At 47.0% G+C, this 24,102-nt stretch overlaps 1 protein-coding gene across 2 annotated transcripts in view; it reads left to right on the top strand.

Annotated features, from left to right (window-relative positions):
* Window positions 1-24,102, top strand: part of LOC119383419 (histone-lysine N-methyltransferase SETDB1) — a 99,288-nt gene that overhangs the window by 5,444 nt on the left and 69,742 nt on the right. Inside the window, exon 1 of one of the 2 annotated variants that reach the window (XM_049412506.1) lies at window positions 11,993-12,015. The exons of the other annotated variant lie outside the window; for it this stretch is intronic. Coding sequence (XP_049268463.1) covers window positions 12,008-12,015 — 8 coding nt within the window. The 5' untranslated portion in view covers window positions 11,993-12,007. Of the gene's footprint in view, window positions 1-11,992; window positions 12,016-24,102 lie in introns of those variants that run through there. 2 annotated transcript variants of the gene reach the window in all.

Below are 24,102 nucleotides of genomic sequence, written 5' to 3'. Positions count from 1 at the left end.
GTTACAAGTAACGGCGTTACCGGTAACGCGTTACTTTCTTCAGTAACTAAGTAACGTACTCGTTAATATTTCGTAACTGTAACAGGTAACGTACTTTCGTTACCATTTTTCGGTAGCGTGAGGTATCACCAGTGTTGTATGCGTTACCGAAAAAAAGTAACTAAATACGTTACTCGTTACGCTAAAGAAAAAGGAACGCGTTACCGCCCTCGGTTACCATTAAAAAACATGGCTGATCCCTCCGTCACAGGAATCGGTATAACACGAAAGTGAAACGTATCTTCACAGAAGTAGTGCTCATTGTGTAGTGGTATATGAGAGCTTGTACAATGTCTATTCGTGTTTGGCCGCAACAGCACCGTTTTGACGTGGATGCACCCATGTTGACGGCAGGTCTCTATGGCGACGACTAATGCCCATGATCATGATTAAACCGTTGTGGTAGCTGACGTTGTGAACATATATTTGAACAGAGGAAATCGTGAATCCCGCGTAGGGATGATATCAACAAGCTTATAATCAACATTTGGTACCCGGTGTGCACTTTTTCAAAGCGTCGTCAATTAAGGAGAGAAACGGCACGGTGTGCGCTTTTTAGCAATGGGTGACCGACGCCTGCGTTCATGCATACACTACCACACACTACGCTTCAGCAACACGGGAGGTATAGAGGTTCGTAGCCTGAGCCGCAAACGCGTGCGTCCCGCTGTGCTATGTCTCGCAGGCGCTAGTCTCGCTCCACCAAGGCACGACAGTCGCCCGTCGAAATCGCGCCCTTTCTGCAACGCATATTGCAGCAGTTTTGTTAGTCGGTGCTCTCGCAATCGAAGCTGTCGGTGGCGGAGAAATCCCGTTGGTGAACGTGGAAGCTGCACTACTCCGATGAGCCGACGCACGCTAACACGAAGCGAAAGGCAAAGAAACAACGTAACCAACGTAACTGCGTCAAGGGTGCGCCTCGGCGACGCCAGCGCGGCCAGTGTACCTCGCCGGTATCGAGACGCTGTAACCATGACCTCCGATATCGCGCGCAATCTCAGAGTAAGCGCTAGTAAGTGTCAATCGTGAAGCATCACTTCTTTTCACCTCTCACAGACGGCGGCACCGCCCCGCTCCGCACCGCCTACCTACACCGCCATCAGAGAGCACCGTGCGAAAGAGAATGTGTGAAAGGTATGAGGCGCGTTTGCGCCGTGTGCAACATCTTAGTCGGTAGGGCGTCGGGCGCTTGCCGTCGCGGCCGCAAGATCGTGGGTTCGATTCCCAGCGGGGGATCTTTTTCTTGGTTTTTTTCTTTCTTGCCCATTGGCGTCCACAACGTCATATCCGTGATGGATGTACTTGGTGGACCCCGGCATAAAACACTTTCGTGTTAAAAAAGTTAACGCGTTACCGTTACCGTTCCCGAAAAAAAGTAACGGACGTTACTTCCGCCGTTACTCCATAGACGGAAATCTTAATCAGTGCGTTTTTGCCTCAAAAACCTACAATAGATATGTTATAAAACTCATATTTATATATCACGTTAAAGCTGTCGCCCAATCAAAAATGTAACCCTAAATACTGATTAAACGAGAATAATTGGCACAAATGTGCCGTATCTTCGTAGTACTCTAGTGGCCTAAAGGTGCCTGTATGGTTACATGTGATGGCTTCTAACTCTGTGGCACACGGGGAAGCTGTTTTTCGGAATGGGTAATCGATTTCGTCATCAACGCTCTCCGAAATGAAAACATCACTGAACAAACTTGCAGTAATTATGACAGCGTGCTTCTGCTACCAAAATCAATGCGCAAATTTTGTAGCAATAAAGGAATGCTTAAATGGTATAAATCTGGAGAAAAGTATGTGCGCACATAAACAAGTTTCTTTTTTTCCATTTGACCGGTATAACTGCCGCAAATATTGCGACTGCGTATGTGAAAGTGTTCAAGGTCGGCCTCGCTTGCTCAGGAGTTCAATAACCAGAAACGTAGGCGCAGTTGCAAATATCAAGAAGCAAAACTAATTTTGCATATACGATGTTTATAGACAGTGCTAGAGTAGTAGAGGAACAGTTTTCTAATGTAACTACAAACCGTTGAATAAAAGCAACAGCTGCCTTACAAAGCTTTAATCGGACAGCTTGACTCGCTTATTAGCGAATCCGTCCGCACCTACGCTAAATAGGAGCTCGACGGACGCACTATATGGTACTTCTTTATTCACTTTTGCAGGGGCGTAGCCAAGGGGGAGGGGGGGGTGTTTAAACCCCTCCGAAAATTTTTAATTTTACTTGTGTATGTATACACGTTACACATAAAACGCACGCACCAACATACATAAAGTATGGTAGAACCCTCCCCCCCCCCCTCCGAAAAATATTTCCTGAGCAAGCGAGGCCGACCTTGAACACTTTCACATACGCAGTCGCAATATTTGCGGCAATTATACAGGTCAAATGGAAAAAAGTAAACTTGTTTATGTGCGCACATACTTTTCTCCAGATTTATACCATTTAAGCATTCCTTTATTGTTACAAAATTTGCGCATTGATTTTGGTAGCAGAAGCACGCTGTCATAATTACTGCAAGTTTGTTCAGTGATGTTTTCATTTCAGAGAGCGTTGATGATGAAATCGATTACCATTTCCGAAAAACAGCTTCCCCGTGTGCCACAGAGTTAGAAGCCATCACATGTAACCATGCAGGCACCTTTAGGCCACTAGAGTACTACGAAGATACGGCACATTTGTGCCAATTATTCTCGTTTAATCAGTATTTTGGGGTTACATTTTTGTTTGGGCGACAACTTTAAAGTGATATATAAATATGAGTTTTATAAAATATCTATTGTAGGTTCTTGAGGCAAAACCACACTGATTAAGGTTTCTGGCTATGGAGTAACGGTGGAAGTAACGTCCGTTACTTTTTTTCGGTAACGGTAACGGTAGCGCGTTAACTTTTTTTAGTGGTAACCGAGGGCGGTAACGCGTTCCTTTTTCTTTAGCGTATGAGTAACGTATTTAGTTACTTTTTTTCGGTAACGCATACAACACTGCCTCCAGCACAAGAGCCTTGCCGAGTTTCACATGAGTCATGGGAAATCGTAAGGATAGAGCTTCACGCAAGAGGAAGAGAGCCGTCCTCGCAACTTGCCGAGCACGGGCAGCAGCTGCATTTTCACACCACTCAAGGTAAGACCATTTCTATTACTGCAGTTTGTTTTAGAGTAAAAGCGCACAGTCGATATATGTAACTGCAGCCGCAGGAAACGTTATAGAAGCATATTGTCCTGATGGTTGCGAGATAGTATTGTGCCTCAGACGCAATCCAGGCCCCATAAAGAAAGGAAGCAAAAGGCAAAATTCCACGTTGTGAGCGACATTCTTTCTTTTCGTTGCCAGTTACATTTCTCTACTTCCACTTCATGTTGACATGCTAGTTTTTACGACTATATATATATATATAAAGACGAGCTCAACATTACCTTTTTTTTTGCAGCTTCTGCATGAAACTGTCCAACGCTACACTTCGCAGCCACAGCGCTTTTAGTTGTCTGTACAGAACGCCGGACACGCAGTCGCTCGCAGACGATGCGCGCCGGTGGAAAAAGCTCTGCGGATGCGTGGTCTCCATAGAAAGCCTCGCTCCCTAGTGCATCTGTATTGGCGCTGCCTTGTACCGAAAGGCTAAGGGGTAGGTGCTTCATAGCGCTGTGACAAGAGGTCTGCGAATCGGGACCTGCAGCACGCTGTGTGTACGTCACAACGCTCCTGCTTGCGCGTTCGTCTGATTGGGCGCCTTTTATTTTTGTGACGTTGGGCTCCGTTTATCTTTCTGACTGCACATGCCTGATTGGTCAGTATATTTACAGTGCGGAACTATGAGCAGCGGTGGCAAAGCCCGGCGTTTTTGTCTGATGCAGCTGTGATCAATCACATCAGGGCCCCGACTGATGACAAGAGACGAGCACATAGAAACCATGGAAGTATCGCATAACAGCGCGTACTTATTGTTGCAGCTCTAAGAGGCGCCTTATGCTATCATTTTGCTGTAAGCTAGGCAACGCCATTCTGGATGCACTTGGGAGCAAGGCTTAAAAACCATCGCTGTATTTGCCCGCCGCGAGTGGCTGCCTGTTCGGCGCTTTCCGAATGACTCTTTGAGTGCCTGCACTTTATATCCACAACACGATTACGCACAGCTTCAACGAAGTGCGCATTTTGCTACGATTCCTTCTAAATGTTTTGATGAACTGTGTTGAGATCCAGCTGCTTATGCACAGAGAAAGCAATATTATGATAACATGCCTAAGGTGCTACAAATGAAAATAGTAACTGCTGCCAATATAATTGCCGAAAAAGCTGACCGTCTTGTGACAGATAACACAAGTAATCTTGCCGAGGCAGTTATGTCGCTCGTTGCAAAATTATCTGGAAGTAAACAGATAAACAGATGTCAGAAGGGCTCTTATAAACACCGATGTTATGGGGCCGGGCTCAGCTTTCAGCTGGGGCCACAGTGGCACTGCACCACATCTAAGGAGATAACCTGCAAGAGCCCTGCAGCCGTCTTGAAGCGCTACGCTAGCAAGAAAACGTGTCAAAACGCAAAGAGTCTCTCAGGAAAAAACTGTTTGAAGAAAATGGCCACCAGCAGCGTAAGCGCAAGGACTATACGGTGAAGGAGTCGATGCTTCATTATGGTCCGAATTGCCAGCGACCGGACATGCCACCTGAACAATATTCCGAGAAGGAACAGACTGTTTTAGCTGGTCTACAGGTGAATGAGGAACAGCAGATCGAAATTGAGAATGCTACTCGGGGACAAGCAGATAATTCCGCATGGCATTTTGAAAGAAACATGCGCCTAACGGCGTCGAATTTCTACGAAGTATGCCGAAGAAGGGAGTGGACACCATGTGACACGCTTGTAAAGACCCTATCTCTATAATAAGAATTTCACCAATGCTGCTCTTGAGCATGGAAGACAACAGGAGCGTGTCGCAGTGCGCTTATATGAGCAAGAGGGGAAAATACTATGCAACCTTGCGGGTTATTTGTTGATCTACTGTATGGATTCTTGGCAGCGTCGCCAGACGGATTAGTTGGGAGCGACGGGATCGTGGAAGTGAAGTGCCCATTCACTGCGAAAAACATGGAGCCATACGAGGCAGCTAAAAAATTTAATCGAAGGGGCCAAATAAATTAACCACCTAAATTAAGCCACTCTCATAACTATTACTACCAAGTACAAGGCCAGCTCCATATCACTAAAAGGAGTTTCTGCCACTTCGTCGTCTGCACGTCGAAAGGCATCCGCGTACAGCGGATCGAAAGAGACGATACCTTTTGGCAAGTGAAAATGCTTACGCTACTGATCAGATTTTACAGAGACTGCCAGTTATGTTTCTTCCTCGTTCGTTTTCTCCTTGATGTGGATTGAAGTCCCGTCAAGGAGATGATCGACGTCGATGAAGCAGGAGGCAGGTTGGAGGTAATAAAAACTTGAAGGTATATTGCAGCGAAATATTTACAGTCATATGTACATCTTGCCGAAGCACACTGATGATATCATAGACATCAACAGCGTCTTACTCTTCTACTTAACTTTTCTTAAGTTAGAGCCTAGAACACTGTTACTACATACGAAGAACCGAGTCTCACTGTTTGACCACCAAGTGGTTACGGCCCAGACAGAAGTTGCATCGTACGGAGTCTTACTGATCTATCAGTTAAGTGATTACAGCCTAGACTGAAGGAAAACGAATTCCGTCCAGTCTTAAGTACCTTGCGGTAAACAAAAAAAGGGGAGGTGGCCACTGGTGGTCCGCCTCGGCATTCCCTTATCCAATCCGTTTATCCTCAGATTAAGCCACTCCCTACCGGGCTGTCCTTATTCTCGACAGCAGTGTCATTACAGTGCAGACAGGCGTTTTGGCACTCTTTCCCATCATGGCTATCCCTCTCCTTATCCCACGCTCTCAGGGATTCTCACGGTCGAAATACATCTGTATCTTTGCCCTGGTGCGTTCACGCCATTTTCCCATACGCATCGAGTTGAACTCGCGGAGCCAGTCGTTAAATGGTTCTGGGAAAGAAAAGGCGTTTGCGTGACCCTGCCTCCCACGCATTCGACCTTGCATTGTTGCGAAAGCACATGTCGGTCGTTTGTTGGGGTCACGCATACTGTCGCCTCGAGCGACGGCATAGAGCGGGGGATGTCCTCCTCATTTTCCCACACATTCGGGCCGCCGACCTCTGAGAACGGTCGCTTGACCGCAACCCATGCTGGCCATCGCTGCTCAAAGGAAGCCGTTTGATTTCTCTGGATAATTGCACAGCGGAAGACCAGGCAGGGGGAGAGCCGAGAAAGAAGCTTTGTACGACGTACCGTGCCGCGCCGTCCCGTCCCGTCTGCACGGTCGACTTATGAGCGGCCAAAACCTAACACTGCCTGTTACCCGAAATTGTCGACCCGCAGCATGCCCATATTCGCAGACCGCAGTGGAATGAGAAAGCGATCGAATCGCACCAGCAGTCTAAAAAAGGTTCGATCAAGAGCAAGGAGGCAAAGCGCAGTGGCGACTCCGACATTTGCCACGGCTTTGAATCCCTGCTGGCGCATGCACTGTCAAAAGGTGCTCATGAGGAGAATAACCTTGTGTCCATCAACTGGCAGATGCAGGCTAGTGGTTTGAGGATAGCAATATGACTCTTACACAAGCCATGAGATAGCGATTTGCTTTATTGTTTCGGGTGTGTCATCTCGGGCTTTCTTTTATCATTTAGGTAGCCATTCATGCACGCTCTTCTTCTGGAGCAATGCCCGGGACACATGACCAAAGAAGCGCCAATGAACTTTTGTAAAAGTTTGTGTATGATAGCATAACGGAAAATAATAACAAAATGTATACCTTCATTCTCTGTTGTCACAAGCTCTGATCTGACAGTCGTGATTATATGTACTTTGCTTGGCGCTTGAACGATTTCATGTTTCTCTGAATGTTTGCCGTCTACTTTTTGGGGCTTTTTGTGTGTGTGTGTGATGTTCAGGCATTTTCGTAGCCCTAACCTAGTGCTGCTGACGCTCCTTTCGTACTAAATAAATTGTCACAACAACGTAAATTGACTCTTTCTTGCTTACTGCATGACAGCAGCCCTTCATTGCATAGCATATATGCAGCACTGGAACTTATTCCTTGAAAATATGTTGGCCCACATAGTCATTTGAATTGACCAGCCATGCGTCCAAAAAGCGTTATTCAGTGAGACAAGTTCTTTTCTTCAACATCCTTTGGAACTATGTTGTATTATGGTCTTATAGGGCTGGGACGCCAACACCTTTTTATTGCACATGTCTTGGCCTTGGCATGCGCTTCATGAACTCGAAGTGGGTGCGACCTATAGGAGTAATACAGTCAATGTGCGTTTAGAAAGATGCGTGAGAGATGCAGAGTGCCCTAATTCTTTCCCCACAACTCTCTGCACTCCCGGGAGGTTAGTCTGAATGCACCCCGGGTTCCATCGCGAGAATATTATACAGCTTGAGGTAACGGCCTAAAAATTCTACGAGCTTGCTGTCAATTACTGACAATTTGGGTGAGACGACTACTCATCATGTTATTGTAACGAATTTTATTAAAAATCAAAATCCTATTGAAATAGCGTACGCGAATAGAGAAGTCGTTGCTCCAACAAGAGAATAACGCACCAGGGCCATTCATGCCTCGCTCATATGTCGCTCAAGACGTAATTGCTTCAGCTCTGTCATACAAATGGTTTGGCGGTCCGTCTGATGCTTTGCATACGGTAACATGATAAATAAATGCTGCATCAACCAAAATATGAATTGATACTAACCTGCTGAAGTTTCAATTCAAATGAAATAAATGACGGTATGTATAGCAGGGAAGACTGTGCTGCTTAGGCAGTTGGCACGGGTTTGACACCGTGGGTCAGAGCGGCAGCGTTGTAGCACGCAATTGCCAAACTACCCGTCTTTCGAACATTCGGAAGCTTATGTTACACGGTGAAGGAAGAGCACACCTGGTCAAATGGTCAAATAGAATTTGTCTTCTCCTACAGACGAACGAGAAGTTTGGGGGGGGGGGGTGTTGTTACACACAACCACTGGGCGTGTTTCTTCCATGGGGGAAGGAAGGAGTACATACGAGTTTGCTTACATCCCGTGTTGCAGGTCAGGGTAAAACTGAGCCGTGTTCCCAACAAGGGCCGCAGAAATAGCGTCACGACTCTCTACAGGGTATCACAAACGGCAGGGTTTTGACAGCGGGAGAGAGTTGACTGCTATCCTGGAGGCCGTCTCGTCTTTATTCTTTCTTTTTTTTTTCCTGTGAGACCGCCCTGTCTCACGTTCCAGCACAATCGCAATGACAACGATGTCTTCTGGATACTTTTGGCGCAGGAAGTTTGCTGTCAATTCTACTGCGTAAATATATACACACACATATATATATACGAGTATTTCGAAAGAATATTCCTGGCTATTGGTTTAATTATATGAAAGAAAACTAGTCACAGTGAAAAACAACATTTATTCTGAGCTGTCGGCCGGGGACCGGCCTATATATATATATATATATATATATATATATATATATATATATATATATATATATATATATATATATATATATATATATATATATATATAGTGAGCGAGGGTCATCACAGAAGGAGCCAACGTGCTGCATTACAAGACAACACACAGACGCTGCTCAGCGCTCTAACGTGGGGTGAACTTGGACGCAGCCAGCGCTTCTGGCGATGGCGGTACGAAAGACTCACCTTGAGCCACTGTTCGTTTTCGCGAGCACACCGCACTAGCGTTTCGCTGTAGACTTTCGCCGGCGTTGACCTTAGCTGAGCTTGAAGGTCAGATTTATCCAGGGAAGCGTTTCCTTGTTTGGTTCCGATAGGAGTACAGCTATCGCTAAAAAAAGAAAAGCATTGATATCTCTTGGTAGTTCACGAAAGTTCCCGTGAACGGCTGCTGCTGAGCACGTGTGCTGATGGCTTTGCAGCTCATGCCTTCCCGATGACGCAGGCGTCAGGTGATTCCAAGACCAAAGGCCACCATATACCGGTTAAACAACGTCTGAAAATTAGCTCAAGCCGTCTTCCGTGGAATGCACTGTAATGATGTGACTCTTCGGTGGTCTGCAGTACTCTTGTAGAGGCACTAACGGAGGAAAAATACCATGGTTAATACTAATTTGTTGGCAACCTGCACGAAGCAATTCTGTGATGGACTGTTGGGTTTCGACAATAAAATATAGCATGTGACATACAGTCTATGAGTTGCATACATTTTGGCTCTGTTACTGTTAACTTGTGAATGCTACAATGAACACTCTGTGGAGTGAAACACCGCGTCTGCTCGCTTTGTATAATGCATGTAAGCATAGGGATATACGGTGTTCATGACATTGGTTGATAGCGATTATGAATGACGTCTACGGAAGTGCGTGTTTTCTCGCTACAGAAAACTGTATTGACGGCGTACAGCGCGTACGCGGTGTCTGAGTGTATTATTCGTCGACGAACTTCTCACAACGAACTTTCGTGCCATCAGCGGCAGAATGGGCTCCCCCCCCCCCTCAGGTGAAAAAGACGTACTAGTTCTGGTAAAGTGTTTTCCTGGTTACCCTACTATCAAATGCGAAACATTTCTTAGCGAACAAACACCACTTCGAGCCTACCTATCTATCTATCTATCTATCTATCTATCTATCTATCTATCTATCTATCTATCTATCTATCTATCTATCTATCTATCTATCTATCTATCTATCTATCTATCTATCTATCTATCTATCTATCTATCTATCTATCTATCTATCTATCTATCTATCTATCTATCTATCTATCTATCTATCTATCTATCTATCTATCTATCTATCTATCTATCTATCTATCTATCTATCTATCTATCTATCTATGACAGGTTGTAACATCAAAATCATGACATGCAAGTCACGTAAACGTCATTATTCACATCACATGTTCTGGTGCTGTCGCGGCTGTGGTGCTCTCGCGACTTGATATACTATACCAAAATTGGTATGGCGCGTAACACGAGTGTATGACGAACACAAATGGCATGTCGTAACATGAAGATCATGCCATGCATGTCACGTGGGTCATGGTTTACATGACACGCTCTTGGTGCATTCGCGGCCGTTACATAACTTAATTATATCAAGATTTGCATGAGTATGGCAACACCAATGGCAGGCCATGCATGGTATGTACCAGAATATAAGTTTTATTAGCGTAGCATATATTGCCACGCGCTTCTTTTTCTATTTTTATGTAACCGGCCCGTCACAAAATTTGCGCTACCTTGCGAAAACCGCGCCCGTATATCTGGGAACATTCCCGATTACTTGAGAATCTTCCGATAAGGTGTGCGCCCAACCGAACGATTGAGTTTATTCTGGAACTAACCTAGCCACCAACGATAACGCTGGAATCTGCGATGCCACATGTTTAAATGCCGACGCGCTTTACTCCGGGTCAGATTACCGACGACCGACGTCCGTGCTTGCCACTTTCGCTGCAGAGTGTTCGGCTTCTTTTACTGGGCACAAGTTCGCCCAATAAAGCGTTTCAACTTTATCGGCTGCGTTTTCATTTCTTCCCCGTCACAACCACGTGACACTATACCGAATGTACGTGCACGCATGACAAACATGCGATGGTGAACGACATGTCTTGACATGAGTTTCTTGGTTTCTCTCAAAGCGAAACAATGTGGTGTGTACAGCTCCTCGCCGACTGCCTCGCATTACATCGATTCCCCACAGTCAGTGGCACCTGCCAAATATTTTCTGCGCGGAGATAATCGAACTTTACCAAGTCTCATTACTGGATTTTGTAACCCCTATCTTCTCCTCCGATATCCGCTCATAGTCTGTTACACTTAGTGGCCGGTCGACGTGCAAGTTAAAGCGATCATAGGCATTCGCAGGGCTTCCTTTCAAAGGAGGGGAGGGGGGTGGGAGTTTCAACGCAGCGCCCCCTCCCTATTAAGTCAATGTATGGGGCAGGCTTTGCGCACATCGTTTCTTTCGGCACATGTGCAGAAGTAATTCCGACACTGTAAGCTATTGCGCCAGTGGAATGAAATAAAGCATTCCATGCAGTGTTTACTGAAAGAGGTACGCAGGCAATTCCAAAACGATCGACTGCGGAACGTACGAGAAGTACGAATGATGTGCAGCTCGCAGAGCCGCACTCTCTCGGCAGCTTGTGATATGTCACGTTGTGCACATAGCTTCCCGCCAGCACTTGCTCCGTCGGGTCGCTTTGGCGTGAGGCTTCAATTTGGCTCATGATCAGCGTTCGGTTTATGACCAACTTAAATGAATAGGACCAACTTGAGTATGTATAGCACAAATCTGGCTGTACGTGCAAGACACTATGCTGCGTGCGGTACAAAGCATTCTGCCTGGCCGCACCGATAACCTATTTTCTTGCGTAGACACCTCGGGCGGCAGCCGCGCTTGCATGGTACGTGAAAGTCGGACATCACTGTCGGCGAAATCGCAGCAAAACATGCAGACGTGTTTGTCAGTGCCTTTCATGTCAACGTGTAATTTCGCAGCGCACGCCCACGGTTGGGATGAACATTTTTATCCCGAACCGCGAACTATTTTGTGTCGCGGACGCAGGGGGGGGGGGGGGGGGTGCTTCCGCGTGGAGCCTTGTTGCTCGTGAGGTGTGCTCATCCGCGGCCTGCTCCGTGCGCTTGTTTTCTTTTTTCCTTCGTGCTCCCGCTCTCTCTTTCTCTCGACTGGCGCGGCGGGAGCGAAACCAGCGAAACCGCTTGGCTGGCGGCATGCGGCGGCTGCAGCAGCCGCTACAGCACTCGTTCACCGGTCGTTCCTTCCTCTACATGATTCCTCCGCGAGGTTTGCATTGCGCCGCCTGGTGGACGTCGATGGGGAGGGCGACTACGTTCGTCACTCCGTGGGACTTTGGCAGCAAGTCCTGCATCTAATGCTAAGGTCAGTTGAGTAGCCAGATGTTCTACTACGTCTATTTAAGCGTGTTGAAACGTTGTTGCTGAACTGCCATTTTTGAAAAGCTGCTTCCTTCACCTCCTTTCCCTGCCCTTTCCCAAAGGCCGCGTTTGTGCTCCTCGCCCTCATAAAGGCCGCGCCAGGACGCGCGGCTATGAATGTTCGGTTGTTCGGTTTCATAATGTGGCGGCCGGTGTCACGTGCCGCTGACTTTGTAGTGGCGTCATCTCGAAGTACATGCGCCGGCATCCCTGGTAACGCGCTTTAGTGATATCAGCCTGCATATCGTTTCATGAAGTGCACTGAGGTCGCCGAGTGGAATTCGTGTTATTTCGAAATGCTAGTCACCTGGTGGGACTTAGCCGCCTGGATTGCTGTATCTTGTTGCTAGTCGCTTGTGTTGCAGAAATACAACTTCCGAACCACTTTGAAGAAAGCGAATGACAAAGGCAAGACGTTTTTCAAAACTTTCTTTACTGCAGGAATAAAGCGAGCACTCCCGGTTCGAACATACCACCTGGAGAGGTGTCTGGGGCCGCTCGCAGGAAGAATTTTTACCGTAGGTAAATGCGCCTATCATAAAAAAGCAAAACAAATATATCTGTAAGGAGAGCTACACGTAAATGCCATATTAAAAGCTGGTGAATGAAGCGGGGGAAAGGTGCTTTCAGTGCCATTTTTATACTCTTGTTACACAACTACTCATTCTGCGGCACCCTAACGCCACTGCACGAAGCGTGTTGCCTGTTTTCATAGGATGAAGTAATCGGCTCCTGCTTCAAGCATAGGTAGTGCCAGCCCCGTAGCCACGAATTTTTTTCGGGGGGGGGGGGGGGCACCTGCTGAAAACCTTGACTTTTTGAACAAAAGCCTATTTTTATTATTTATTTTTGGTAAAACACATACTTCACCAAAATTTCGGGGGGGGGGCCCTCCCTGGCTACGGGCCTGGGTAGTGCGCTGTGCGCGCTGCATTTGCAATTCAAACGATCGTGAATTCCCGTTCACAACTACCGTATGCGGGATATTAGTCACCGCGGCACAAACGTTTAGATCCACACTACTTATCCTTACACACTATAGCTTACCAGCGAGAGTTTTTGTGAAAAGTGTGCTGTTCAGAGAAAAGGAAGCCAGCAATAACTTTCAGCGAGACCGACCTACGCTGTAATTAACTACCGTTGTTATTCTGTGGACGGGCAACCGGTGTGAATTGGCTCAATATACTGCATCGTTGGCGGTGGAAATTCTCTGCTTAATATGGCGTCTAGAATATACTGGCGTATCCCGCGCACCAAACTTGTCTCTCCTGCTTCGTAAGCACTGAACAAGGCTAAGCAAGGTTCAGGGTGTATATCACTTCGTGATCAGCGTAAAAATGCAACAAGTTTCTTCAGTCTAGCTTGCAGTCAAGGTCACAACTTCGGCTCATGTTATTTGAACAATGCTTATAAATGGACGAATCACTCGAGGAGGAGCAAGATGTCCGAGTTCGTTTCCAACGGCTGAGCTGGCTATGCCACCAAGATCACATCAATATTTAGTCTCGTCTATCGCGTGCTAGAGGACAGCTATGCACACAGCTTTGGCACAGTAGCGGGCTTGTTAAACGAATTTTTACAGTGGTAGTATATCTTGATCTTCTTTTTTACTGAGACTCGTTGACAAACGGTGTTATGCCAATCTTGCGGAACATTGATATATTATAAATTTCGCTGCAGCAAATGTGTATTAAACGATGGTTCTGCAAAGTTAAAATGGCTTTTATGTAAAACATTTGTATTATGGAGATTTTCAATGTATACTGCATGTAATTAAACGTTCTGTGCTTTCTTTGGATCTTACTAATGGACATTCAGGTGCTATGCTTGAGCTAGAACAAACGTTAAAACGCGATTAGCAGCCGTGTGTCTTCGTATTCAACCAAGTTTCCTAGTTATTTATTAACGCGATAGCGTTAAAGAGGTCGTTGCGCAGGAATTCCGGTGTCGGCGACGACGTCGTTTGTTGGGAGCGAAAATACCATCTTGTCCGTGACCGAAAAATCGAGAAAGATTAAAATAAAATAAAAATCTTCGGGTTCGAGTGAGGATCGAAGCCAGGCTGTATACGTGGCAAGCAGGTGTTCTACCACAGAGTTGTGCTATTGCTTGAAACTGCGTCGGAAAAAAGCACCATATGAATAATCGAGAAAGACGCAAATAAAATAAATAATAAAAGTCTTCGGGTTCGAGTGAGAATCAAACCCAGGCCGTCTGCGTGTGGCACGCAGGTGTTCCACCACAGAGCGACGCAATTTCTTGAAGCGGCTTCGGAAAAAAAGCACTATACGAATGTCATGTAGTGGAAGGAGTCCCCTTAGCGCATGTAATGTTGCGTGGCAGAAGCGTAGAATCACGCCAGGCGTCGACACATGCGAATTGCACAACGAGTGGGTGTTTTTAAGACCCACCCATTACAAAGCGTTCAGACATATTTAATCGTCATCGTCAGCAAAGGCATCAACAAAGTGAACAGCTGCGTAGGTTCGCGTGTTGCCTTACGGACGCGTAGTGGGCCCTTCGCTGATTAGCAAAAGGAAGAATTATGGCGTAGTGGGCTCTTAAAGGGGCCATGACATCCAATTTTCGATCATAATCTATGTTATGTGGATTAATCCTTGTGCATTCACAAATAAGCTGGCGAAATTTTAGCGCATTTGGTCGAGCACTTAATTTATAATCGAATATTTTTAAAAACACCCGAGCGGCCCGAGAGTCAGGCAACACTGGCGCACTCGCAAGCCGTGACGTAACAAGCAGCTAGCTGTGCAAACGTCTGCATCGCGGCGAACGATATTGTTCCGTGGTCAGCTGCACGTGATATCGAGATATTTTAGCTTTCTTCAGCTTGGCACTGAAATTGAACGACTTGCGGCGGCTGAAACATTGGTAGAAGGCGACGGCTCCTTTCCGTGCTGCACATGACGTCACAGGCGCCATTGCAAAATGGCGGTCGCCGGCGGTGGGCGGGGTTTACAGCTGGCGACTTTTAGGGCTTGTTTTGCACTGAAATGTTGTTTTAGGGCCCACTTTAGAAATCTGTATAGGCATAACAGACCCTCTGCTTCTAGTTTTCGCTGAAAACCACAAATCTTCGGGCGACCGTGTCATGGCCCCTTTAACAACTGTACTTGCTAATAGGCATTCTAGGACAATTTGAAACGGCCAACGTTACGCGCACAGTCGTTCGTTTCCTTAGGCACGGCTGAGCCATGCACCGGGAACCGAAGCCAGACTAGTAATTAGAAGGCGACGCGCACGAGGCCCGATTACGCTATCGCGTTCTACTCTTGAAGGTGAAGCTCAAGCGTACTCCAAGTTTTTATTTATTGCAACGTTGAAGACAATAATCACCAGGCATGTTGTGCGTATTTTGTGGCAGTTCACTTGTGAACACATGGGCGTGACGCATTGCTGTGTTGTTGAATGAATATTGTCAACGATGCAGCGTGACACTGCATAATGTTCAGGAACTCGCTATCAGCAGAACGGCTCAGACAAATCTATCGATCATCACCTATGTAAATCGTATCAATGAAAGCGTAATACTTCGCTGCATAGTATTAGTATCTATCTGCATAAGAGATGCAGTTGGGCATCGTGACCCAACTTACATTTCTAAGATTCTGAAGCGCACGCTTAAGTGTAGGGTGATTCCACGCAAGATCGAACAAACGGTGGCTGGTCGACCTCTTAAATTTATTTCAAAATTTTTATATATTATTCCCTGATGAATGAAAAGAAGAGATCCGCAATCTGTTTTGCCGCCAAATTTTTTTTCGAAGCACATGAAATCAATAATGACGAAGAGGTGGAGTGGAGTGCTCATCCGCTCTGCTGTTTTGGCCAACTTTCGTTATGAATTGCACAAAATATATTAAAGTTAGGTAGCTGAAATTTCTTTTACTAAATATATGCATGCTTTTGCTTCTGCTCAGGTATTTTTAGTTTTTATGTGTAGTGTAGATGTTTTTATAAAAAAACCTCAAAATTGGCCCAGGAAACGTTATTTTCTTTACTTTGAAGGTCTTTATTTCAAAAATGCCTTGTAGCAGAGCGACAAAAATTCCGCATTACGTTCTTCGCATACTTATCTACCAAACTGCCGAATCTTACATTTATATAACTTTTCAGTAAAGAGATACGATCGGGCTAAGTTCAAGAAAACACCGAACAATGGAAACTTCTGATGACAAAAAGAAACCATTTTTATATTTCTTAAACTTTGTCCACTTATTCTCCTCCACATCAGCTTTCACAATCATTGAAAGCATATTGCATAATTTTGTTCCACTACAGTTATACTTTAGCGCTAGCGTGATAGCGGGGGTTAAAGGAGCACTGACATCAAATTTTAAAGTCAAGATGTGGCATTCATTCGATTGCTCGGTATGCATAGGTCTTCTTGGTCAAATTTGAATGGCGTCCGTCGCGTGGAAGTAATTTTATTTCGAGGGCAAACAGCGTACAAAAGCTCAACGGAAGATTGATAACGCTGCGACATCGACACTAGTGCTACGTGTAAGGTGTAATACATTCCGCAAATACCATCCTGAGTGACGATACGCTAGTAACAGTGACGTCGCCGATCTGAGTGTATTTATTGTGGCGCCGACGCCAGGCGACGATCTCACTCCCAGCCAATGGCTCTCCTTGCTGTCCCGATCCGTGCTTGCGATTCATCGTGTCGCATCGACTAATTTGTCGTGTGTTCCACAGCGCGAGTACGATCAGTCGGAGCGACTATACCTGGCGACAACTTTCTGTGGCAGCACAGTGAAGGCTACGCAACCGAACCACGCACTTTTTTACTCCGCTTCTGTATGTAGTCCGCGAACGCTAGCTTTTGTAGAATACGTAGCATAAAAGAAAACATAAAAAGAAAAGAAATAGGTATTACGGTCAAGATTGCTTGCGTTGAAAGTAAGAATGATAATCCCGTAAAGGATTAGCGATTTTCGCTCTTTCGAGTTTTCAGGTTTCTGGTGTCCGTTTCACGTTTTCCGTCCCCACTCAACAACGATGGCGTCGCTCGGCTGCAACAGGTGCACATCGAAGCTTGCAAGTGAGCATAAGGGCGGGTTCGTTAGGTGATCTGTGTTCATCGACCAGAATGAAACGAAGACAGCGGTGCGTTGTGAATTATTTTGTTGATTTGCCAATGCCATCACCGAGAAAGAAGTGTGCAAGTGATACCACCATCGCAAGTGGGTCTCTCATCGCGATAGCTTCCTTGACAGTGACTACGGGGACCTTCAAGTCTTCAGCAAGAAGAGCCGCTTGAAAGCAAAACTGCGGTTGGAAACAGTACGTAAAATAAGCGACCTATTTCATAAAATGCGTTGCATACATGGTCGGTATTTCGGTTGCCTACTATTACTGATACAGTCGCGCCGAAGATTGCGTCTAACACCGTGCCCGTCGGCGTCTACGGCGGGAGGTGTTTTGGTGTTTTCAATGAGAGCGATTTACGGTGACAAAATCACCCATGCACAGCTTTGCCTCGGCAACAGACGCGTTCATGTCTATTATGCGACTGACAGCGTGATTTTCAATTTGCAAAAAAAAAAGCATTCTTGACCACGGGAGTAAGGAACGCGTTTCACCCGTTTGTATAATCACACACGTGAGACGCCCGCTCCTGACTGGTCGTGGCCAAGATATCTGCTGCCTTTCGATGCCTTCGCGTCCCCTGACAAAATGACGTGAGCGTCTCCAGAAAGTTACAGCGTCTCCAAATGTAGGAAAACGACGATGTCGACCCTGTGTGCACCGAAATTCAGAAAATGGCTTGTTACCTTTGCGAAAGATTTCCGATTGCGCAGTTACTGCTGGGCCGTCACTTTCTTTTTTATTGCGATAGCAATTATATGGACAGTCTCGGCTGGATTTTGCCGTCGCCGTCGCCGTCATGCACCGTATATGTATAAGTATGTATATATATATAAAAGCCCCAAAGAAAAATAATTCAGAAAAAATGCTTCCGAAGCGCGGAATCGAACCAGGGACCTCTTGTTCCGCAGCGAGCGGCGCTATCCGCTACGCCACGAAACGCAGATCCTCCACGTAGCGAACGGCGAGCGTTATATACACACCCTTTAGCGCTGGACGGACTCGGAGACAGCAGGCGATAATAAGCGTTTCTTCATTACCAGCGAGATGGCGCTAGAAGCCCGACGGGTGCATTTAAAAGTCGTCGGCGAGCTCGCTCGCTTCTTCTTATATTTGCGCATGGGAGAAGCTTGCGCTTCCGCTGTCTCCTCGCGCGGTTTTCTCGTGGTGAGGGGAAGAGGGATGTTTCACGCTTTCACCGTGATGTCCGCGGGCTCATGTTACGGAGCGTACGAAAGTCACTCGATCTCAAGGGACGCCGCTAAACGAACAAACAGAAGATGAGCGCGAACTATCAAGTGTCACAGCTCGACACTTGAAGCACGCTAGTTTCCTTCGCTGCTTCGGCCGCCTTTGCAACAGAAGCGATGTTCAAACTGAGAGTATTCATTGGCGAGCATCACTTCGTATAGCATTAGTTCCTTGCTATCGCATTCATTGCTTCGCCCTTGCGGCGAAACTGTGACTTTTTTCTTTAAAAAGTAAAACCGACCGCTTGAATAAAGCTGATTCCTGCGTTCCTTCGCAATACAAAATATTCTATCGCTTTCCCAAAAAAATAATTGTAAACAATATTAAATGGTGCTCGCTTTGAAGGTGGACTTGAACCGCTAGCACATTAGCGTTATATAATTTGATTTGCAGAAGAGCTCAGCAACGATTCCAGGTATTTGTGCTGCATGCTTATGTATATCAAGTCATGTGGTAGATTTCGACTACATCTGTGAATAAACTATCTGCATAAATTCCCAAATAACATCATGAGCCATGAATACTCGTGTGGAATCGCACATGTTTTATGCGCTCGCGAAATCAAAACCGAAATTGCCCGCGAACGGACTACTTGGCGTAGTAACACATGTGCAGAAGCTCCGCCCACGTAGCTTTAGCTGTGCTGCCACAGAAAGTTGTCGCCAGGTTACGTGCCAGCATGTCGGGGAACCGCTGCGTAGTGCGGACCTGCTCATCGAGGCGCGGAAAAAGAGGAAAGTGCGTGGCGTTTCATTACACGTACGGTACACGCCAACACGACCACGAGCTATCAAAATGGAGTAGCCTATAGATAAATAACATCGCTAACAAGTAACACGCATGTAGCGTTAATAGTGAATGTTAGTTCGTCCGTGGACTTCCTTGCGCTAGCGTAATACCGGGTTGCTGCAGCCGTAACCGTGAGAGGCCGGATAGGTGGGGCCATCTGGCGGCGCAAAGAAGAACCTGACAAGCACAGAATTGTTATTGTAGAAACCTATCGTATCCTATTTCTCCGCTGGTGTGCATTCGCTATGCCGATATTCCATAGACCCATTTGCGTATACCGGAATGCCGTGCACGCTAAAATTCTCCGATATAGCTAATTGAGACACACCATGCAGCGAGTATGGCCCAAGCGTGCGTCCCCGGGCACCTCCTCGTTGCTGCTTGGAACAGCGTCCATTTCTGAATCGCTGTTTTGCAAAGGGTCGAAGGGAAAATGATTCGCGACGTCGCGTATCGCGGTGATTCTAAGTTTCAGAATGTCGTCTTCAACACAAGTCGACACTTTTGACGGCGACGACGGCGACGCTGGTGACAAGGCATGACTGAACGTGCGCGCCTAGCAGACGAAATGTTAGCTGAGCAGCTGATCCGCACGTCACTCCTTTCTGTGGACAAGTCGTAAACTGGGGAGCGGTCTGGAGTTGACCGCGAGGGAGCGCTGCCAGCGCTAAAAAATGGCGGGCTTGCAGGCCGTTTTGAATCGTGCTAGATACCGGTGACATAAATCACTACATAGCTTGCACTGACGTCACTGTGGCCGCGATCTTGGGGGACCAGCGGGTTGAGACGCTCCGTGAGCTTTCGTTCCAACGCGCCGAGCAAGAAACGGTGACGGCTCGCCATCAGATTAGTGCCGGTGCACCCAAGCATCATTCACACCAAAACCCCCGCGTTCCTTTGTGTTCCCCCTTGGCGCGGCTGGCGAACAAAAGAAAGCGGGGAGAGCACAAAAGAGCGCGGGGACCGAACACCTGGGTGTCCTCCTCTGCACTGACACACTCTAATGACTCTAATGAGATAAAAAGGTCACGGTGGCCGCCATGTTGGGGGACCAGCGCAGAGCACCTGTCTGTGACGTCACGTGCAAGGCATGTATAGAACAGATAGCTATTCGTCCCTCAGTTGCATTTTCGGTCGCGAATCGCTACTAGGGGGTAGATAACTACTCGTGGATGCAAAAATCTTGACATGCGTAAATTTGATGTCAGTGCTCCTTTAAGGGAATAGCGTTACCGTGCTGCATACGTTCGTTGCGGACAGCGCGTTTTAGTTTAGCGGGATAACGTTTACGTACCCAAGCTGTGACGGTGGCGTCATCTAGCGGAGGGTGAATGCGTTAAAAAAAGTGAAAAGAGAAAAACTGAGAATGCTTGCCAGTATCCTCACACGCAGCAATATTACTACTTTTTTTAGTAACAATAAAAGTAAATAAATGTGAACCACGCACCAAAAGGGAAAATTTTTATGTTGCACATTTGTTTACACCGATCTTCTAGTTAGGCCTAGGGACGTTCGAAAGGGGAAGCAATCTCAAAAACTACGCTAAGTTATCCGTAATACTCGGGCGTCGAAGCTACCCGAAGGCAAGCAAAGCTATTCTACGCAGTCGTTTGCTGCGAAAGAAGTGAATCCTTCCATGTCAGCGCTACATTCAGTCCGAAGCCGGCGTCCAAAACCGCCGCCATGTTGTACGTACACTACGTTAAAGGGACACTAAAGAGAAACAATGAATTGGTTTACATTGATAAAGTGTGCTCAGAGAACCCTTGTGTAGTTTATTTCACCACCATAGGTTTATTATTAGAGGAGAAAACCAAGTTCAAAGTATCATTTTTAAATTTCGCGCCGAACTTTGTAATTCGTGACGTATAAGGTTTCAAAGAGCATTTAACCTATTTTGGCGGTACTGGCTCGACGAAATTTTCACAAACTCGCTATGTCAAGTCTCTGGCCCCCTCAGAGGACAATGTAGGCCCAAGCAGGCGCCGTCAAAAAGATGTGACGTCACGGCAAATGGTGCGGGAATTCCAAGGTGGCGTCGCCACCTGTATTTTCTTTTTGCGCGTTTTCTCGCTTATTAAGCGTCTTCTCGCAGCAAGCGTGGTGTTTTTGGTATCATGGAAGCAGGCCCGTAGCCAGGAATTTTTTTCGGGGGGGGGGGGGGGCACTTGCTGAGAGGCTTGAGTATTTGAGAAAAACGCCTACTTTCATTGTTTATTTTCGGTAAAACACCATGTATCAAACATTTCGGGGGGGGGGGCTCCCCGCCCCCACCCCCCTTGGCTACGGGCCTGCGTGGAAGACTACTTTACTAACGCGAGAAAAATCGTTTTTCTCTTTAGTGTCCGTTTAACTACGCAAACACGGTAACGCTAAATCTGAAAAATAGTGTGCGTACGGTAAACGCTGCGGGTCATTTAGCGTACTGCGAATACATTTCGGCCCCGCTATTCCGCTAAACCCGCTAAACTATAACTGTGTAGTGTCCGTAAGATCGATCCAGTGTATCGGCGACGACATGGAGAAGCCATGCGTATCCGTCGACGATGCGATCCGAGCGTGCGCATCAAAGAAGCGGAAGCCAGACGTCGTCACCGCGCTGATACCGATGTTCACAACCGTGAGAACGCCGCTAAACGCGAGCGACTCCATGTGGAGCCACCTGGAGAGACGGTGCCAATCGCGGCACCCGAACTACCGGCAGCAGGAAGGAAGGACCCGAAGGAGGTCTTGGCGGGAGCCACGAGCCGGTTCAAGCGCGAGCTCCTGGACCACGAGTTCGGGACGCCGTGCGACGGTTCGACGATCGGGTGTCCTCGCTGTTGGCCATTCATTCGGAAGATCAGCGCGGCAAGGCGTTCGACGTGATTCGCGAGTACCATCCAGGTCTCGGCGATTCATCTGGGGTTCGAGTATGCGGCACGTGCAAGGACATCTTTGTGTGTGGCAAGCTACCTACCTTCAGCACTGCGGACGGTTACGTGTACCCTCTGATGGCCGAAGGTCTACCCAAGCTGAACGCCATGCAGGAGGAACTTCTTACGCCTCGACCGCCTTTCATGTGCATCCGCCAGTCGCAGTCAGTACGTCATCAAAGGGCATATCGTGAACGTGAAAGAAAGGTTGGTCAATGGCTTTGGACACCGACTCGGTTTGCATGGTAGAAAGCTTCGCGTTCAAGCATCTGTATTAAGAAAGGGGCTTCGATTTTTTTTATTTGTATCACTGATGAGGATTGATTGATTGATTGATTGATTGTTGGAGAACAGCGTCTTATTTGACAGGCGTCGACGTATCCTACTGTAATAGCTATTTCATTTCCGGAGCTAGTACGTTTTCCAAGCCTTAGGAATGCTGTACCTTTAGTACCAGTTTCTTTGTGCTGTTACTTTTGTCAGTGTCGGAGCACTGCCGCTCCGTGTGTGTACCTCCTTTCGTCTTCGAGCCCTGCGTGGGGCAGTGTTTACGTTTCCTGTGCAACGCGCGGCTGAAATTCGAGACGTTCGAACTGACGGCTTTCTGCGAGTGAATACCACGAATTCTGTGTTGCGCGCTGCCTGCAGTGGTGTGGTCTCCATGGGGACAAAAGCCCATCTCGACCGAGGAGACAGGCCGGAGCCGCCTGGCAAGGCAGTTAGCTTCGAGGCGCGAACTGGGACGGACCGCGGGGCAGCCAGAAGAACATGTAACCTTTTGTTTTAATACAGCTTGCTTTAAATCTTAAAATTGTATTCTTTCATTCATTATTTCCCTGACACTTTTATTCATTGGCATCCAGCGGGGTCCGCACATAAAGCATTGTTTATCACTGCTGGATACAGCCACGGATGCAAACGTGTCAAGAGGTTCGTGCTGAAGTGGCCGGTTTTCTGAATGATAACCAGTAGCATAACCAAAAATTTTTTTCGGGGATGTGGGGAGCGAAATTTTTCGGTGGGGGGATTGAACCCCCTTCCCGGCTACGCCAGTGGTGAGAACTAACAGAACTTGTTGACTGACGGCAAGCTGTGATGCAGCTATCGTCCTCGTAAAAACAGCAACATCCAAGTGCTTCGCATGTCACGTGACCCTGCTCAGCTGATACACATACCATGAATATTGTCTCAACACGTTGGGTCGGCCTTATGCTTACCACGTCTCACGAAGAAATTCGTTCCTTACGATATGACAGCAGGATCAGTAAAATAATAATCGCGCAAATTAGACGTGAAAGCAAACATCAATGTTTTTATTTGCAATAGAAAACAAATGTGCCGCCACGTGACCAAGAAAATGTGCAACGAGGCGTCGTCCCGAGGTACTACTTTATTGCGCGTACGAATACACCACCACCGCTGCACTCCCGCTCCGCGTCACTCTTCTCGCGCTTTCCCTCTCCCATTTTTCTTTGAGCCAATGCCACGCATTTGCTACGGGCAGTAGTGGAAGCATCGTGGATCGTGCGCATTCGTGCATTCTGCTAGTTCTTTTATATATATATATATATATGTATATATTTTTTTTTTCCACGAGTGTCGTATGGCGTTGCGGTCGTCATGATGGAACGCTGATGAATGGGCCCCGTCACTCACTCCCCGTCACAACCTCCACAATCACATTCAAAGGTCAGTAACCGATACGTGCCTTTTCCATCTTACTCCATGTGTAACACTTAAATGTTAGTCATGCGCAGCAGCGCCTTGCATATGTTGGTAATATTCCACTCTAACGTGGCGTACTCATCGCGCTGTTATGACATCGAAACACGCTCCGGCGTATAAAATATGTGTTAAGCCGCGCCACATTACCTCACGGAAACTCGGTTCGCTTATGGTGACCCGTCGGTCGCACAGGCAGCGTCCACAGCCAACGCCTCCTAAATATTTTCACAGCCGACGGA

The sequence above is a fragment of the Rhipicephalus sanguineus genome, chromosome 2 (genome assembly GCF_013339695.2).
Source record: "Rhipicephalus sanguineus isolate Rsan-2018 chromosome 2, BIME_Rsan_1.4, whole genome shotgun sequence".
Classification (NCBI taxonomy): domain Eukaryota; kingdom Metazoa; phylum Arthropoda; class Arachnida; order Ixodida; family Ixodidae; genus Rhipicephalus; species Rhipicephalus sanguineus.
This window is presented reverse-complemented; position numbering and strand designations above follow the sequence as displayed.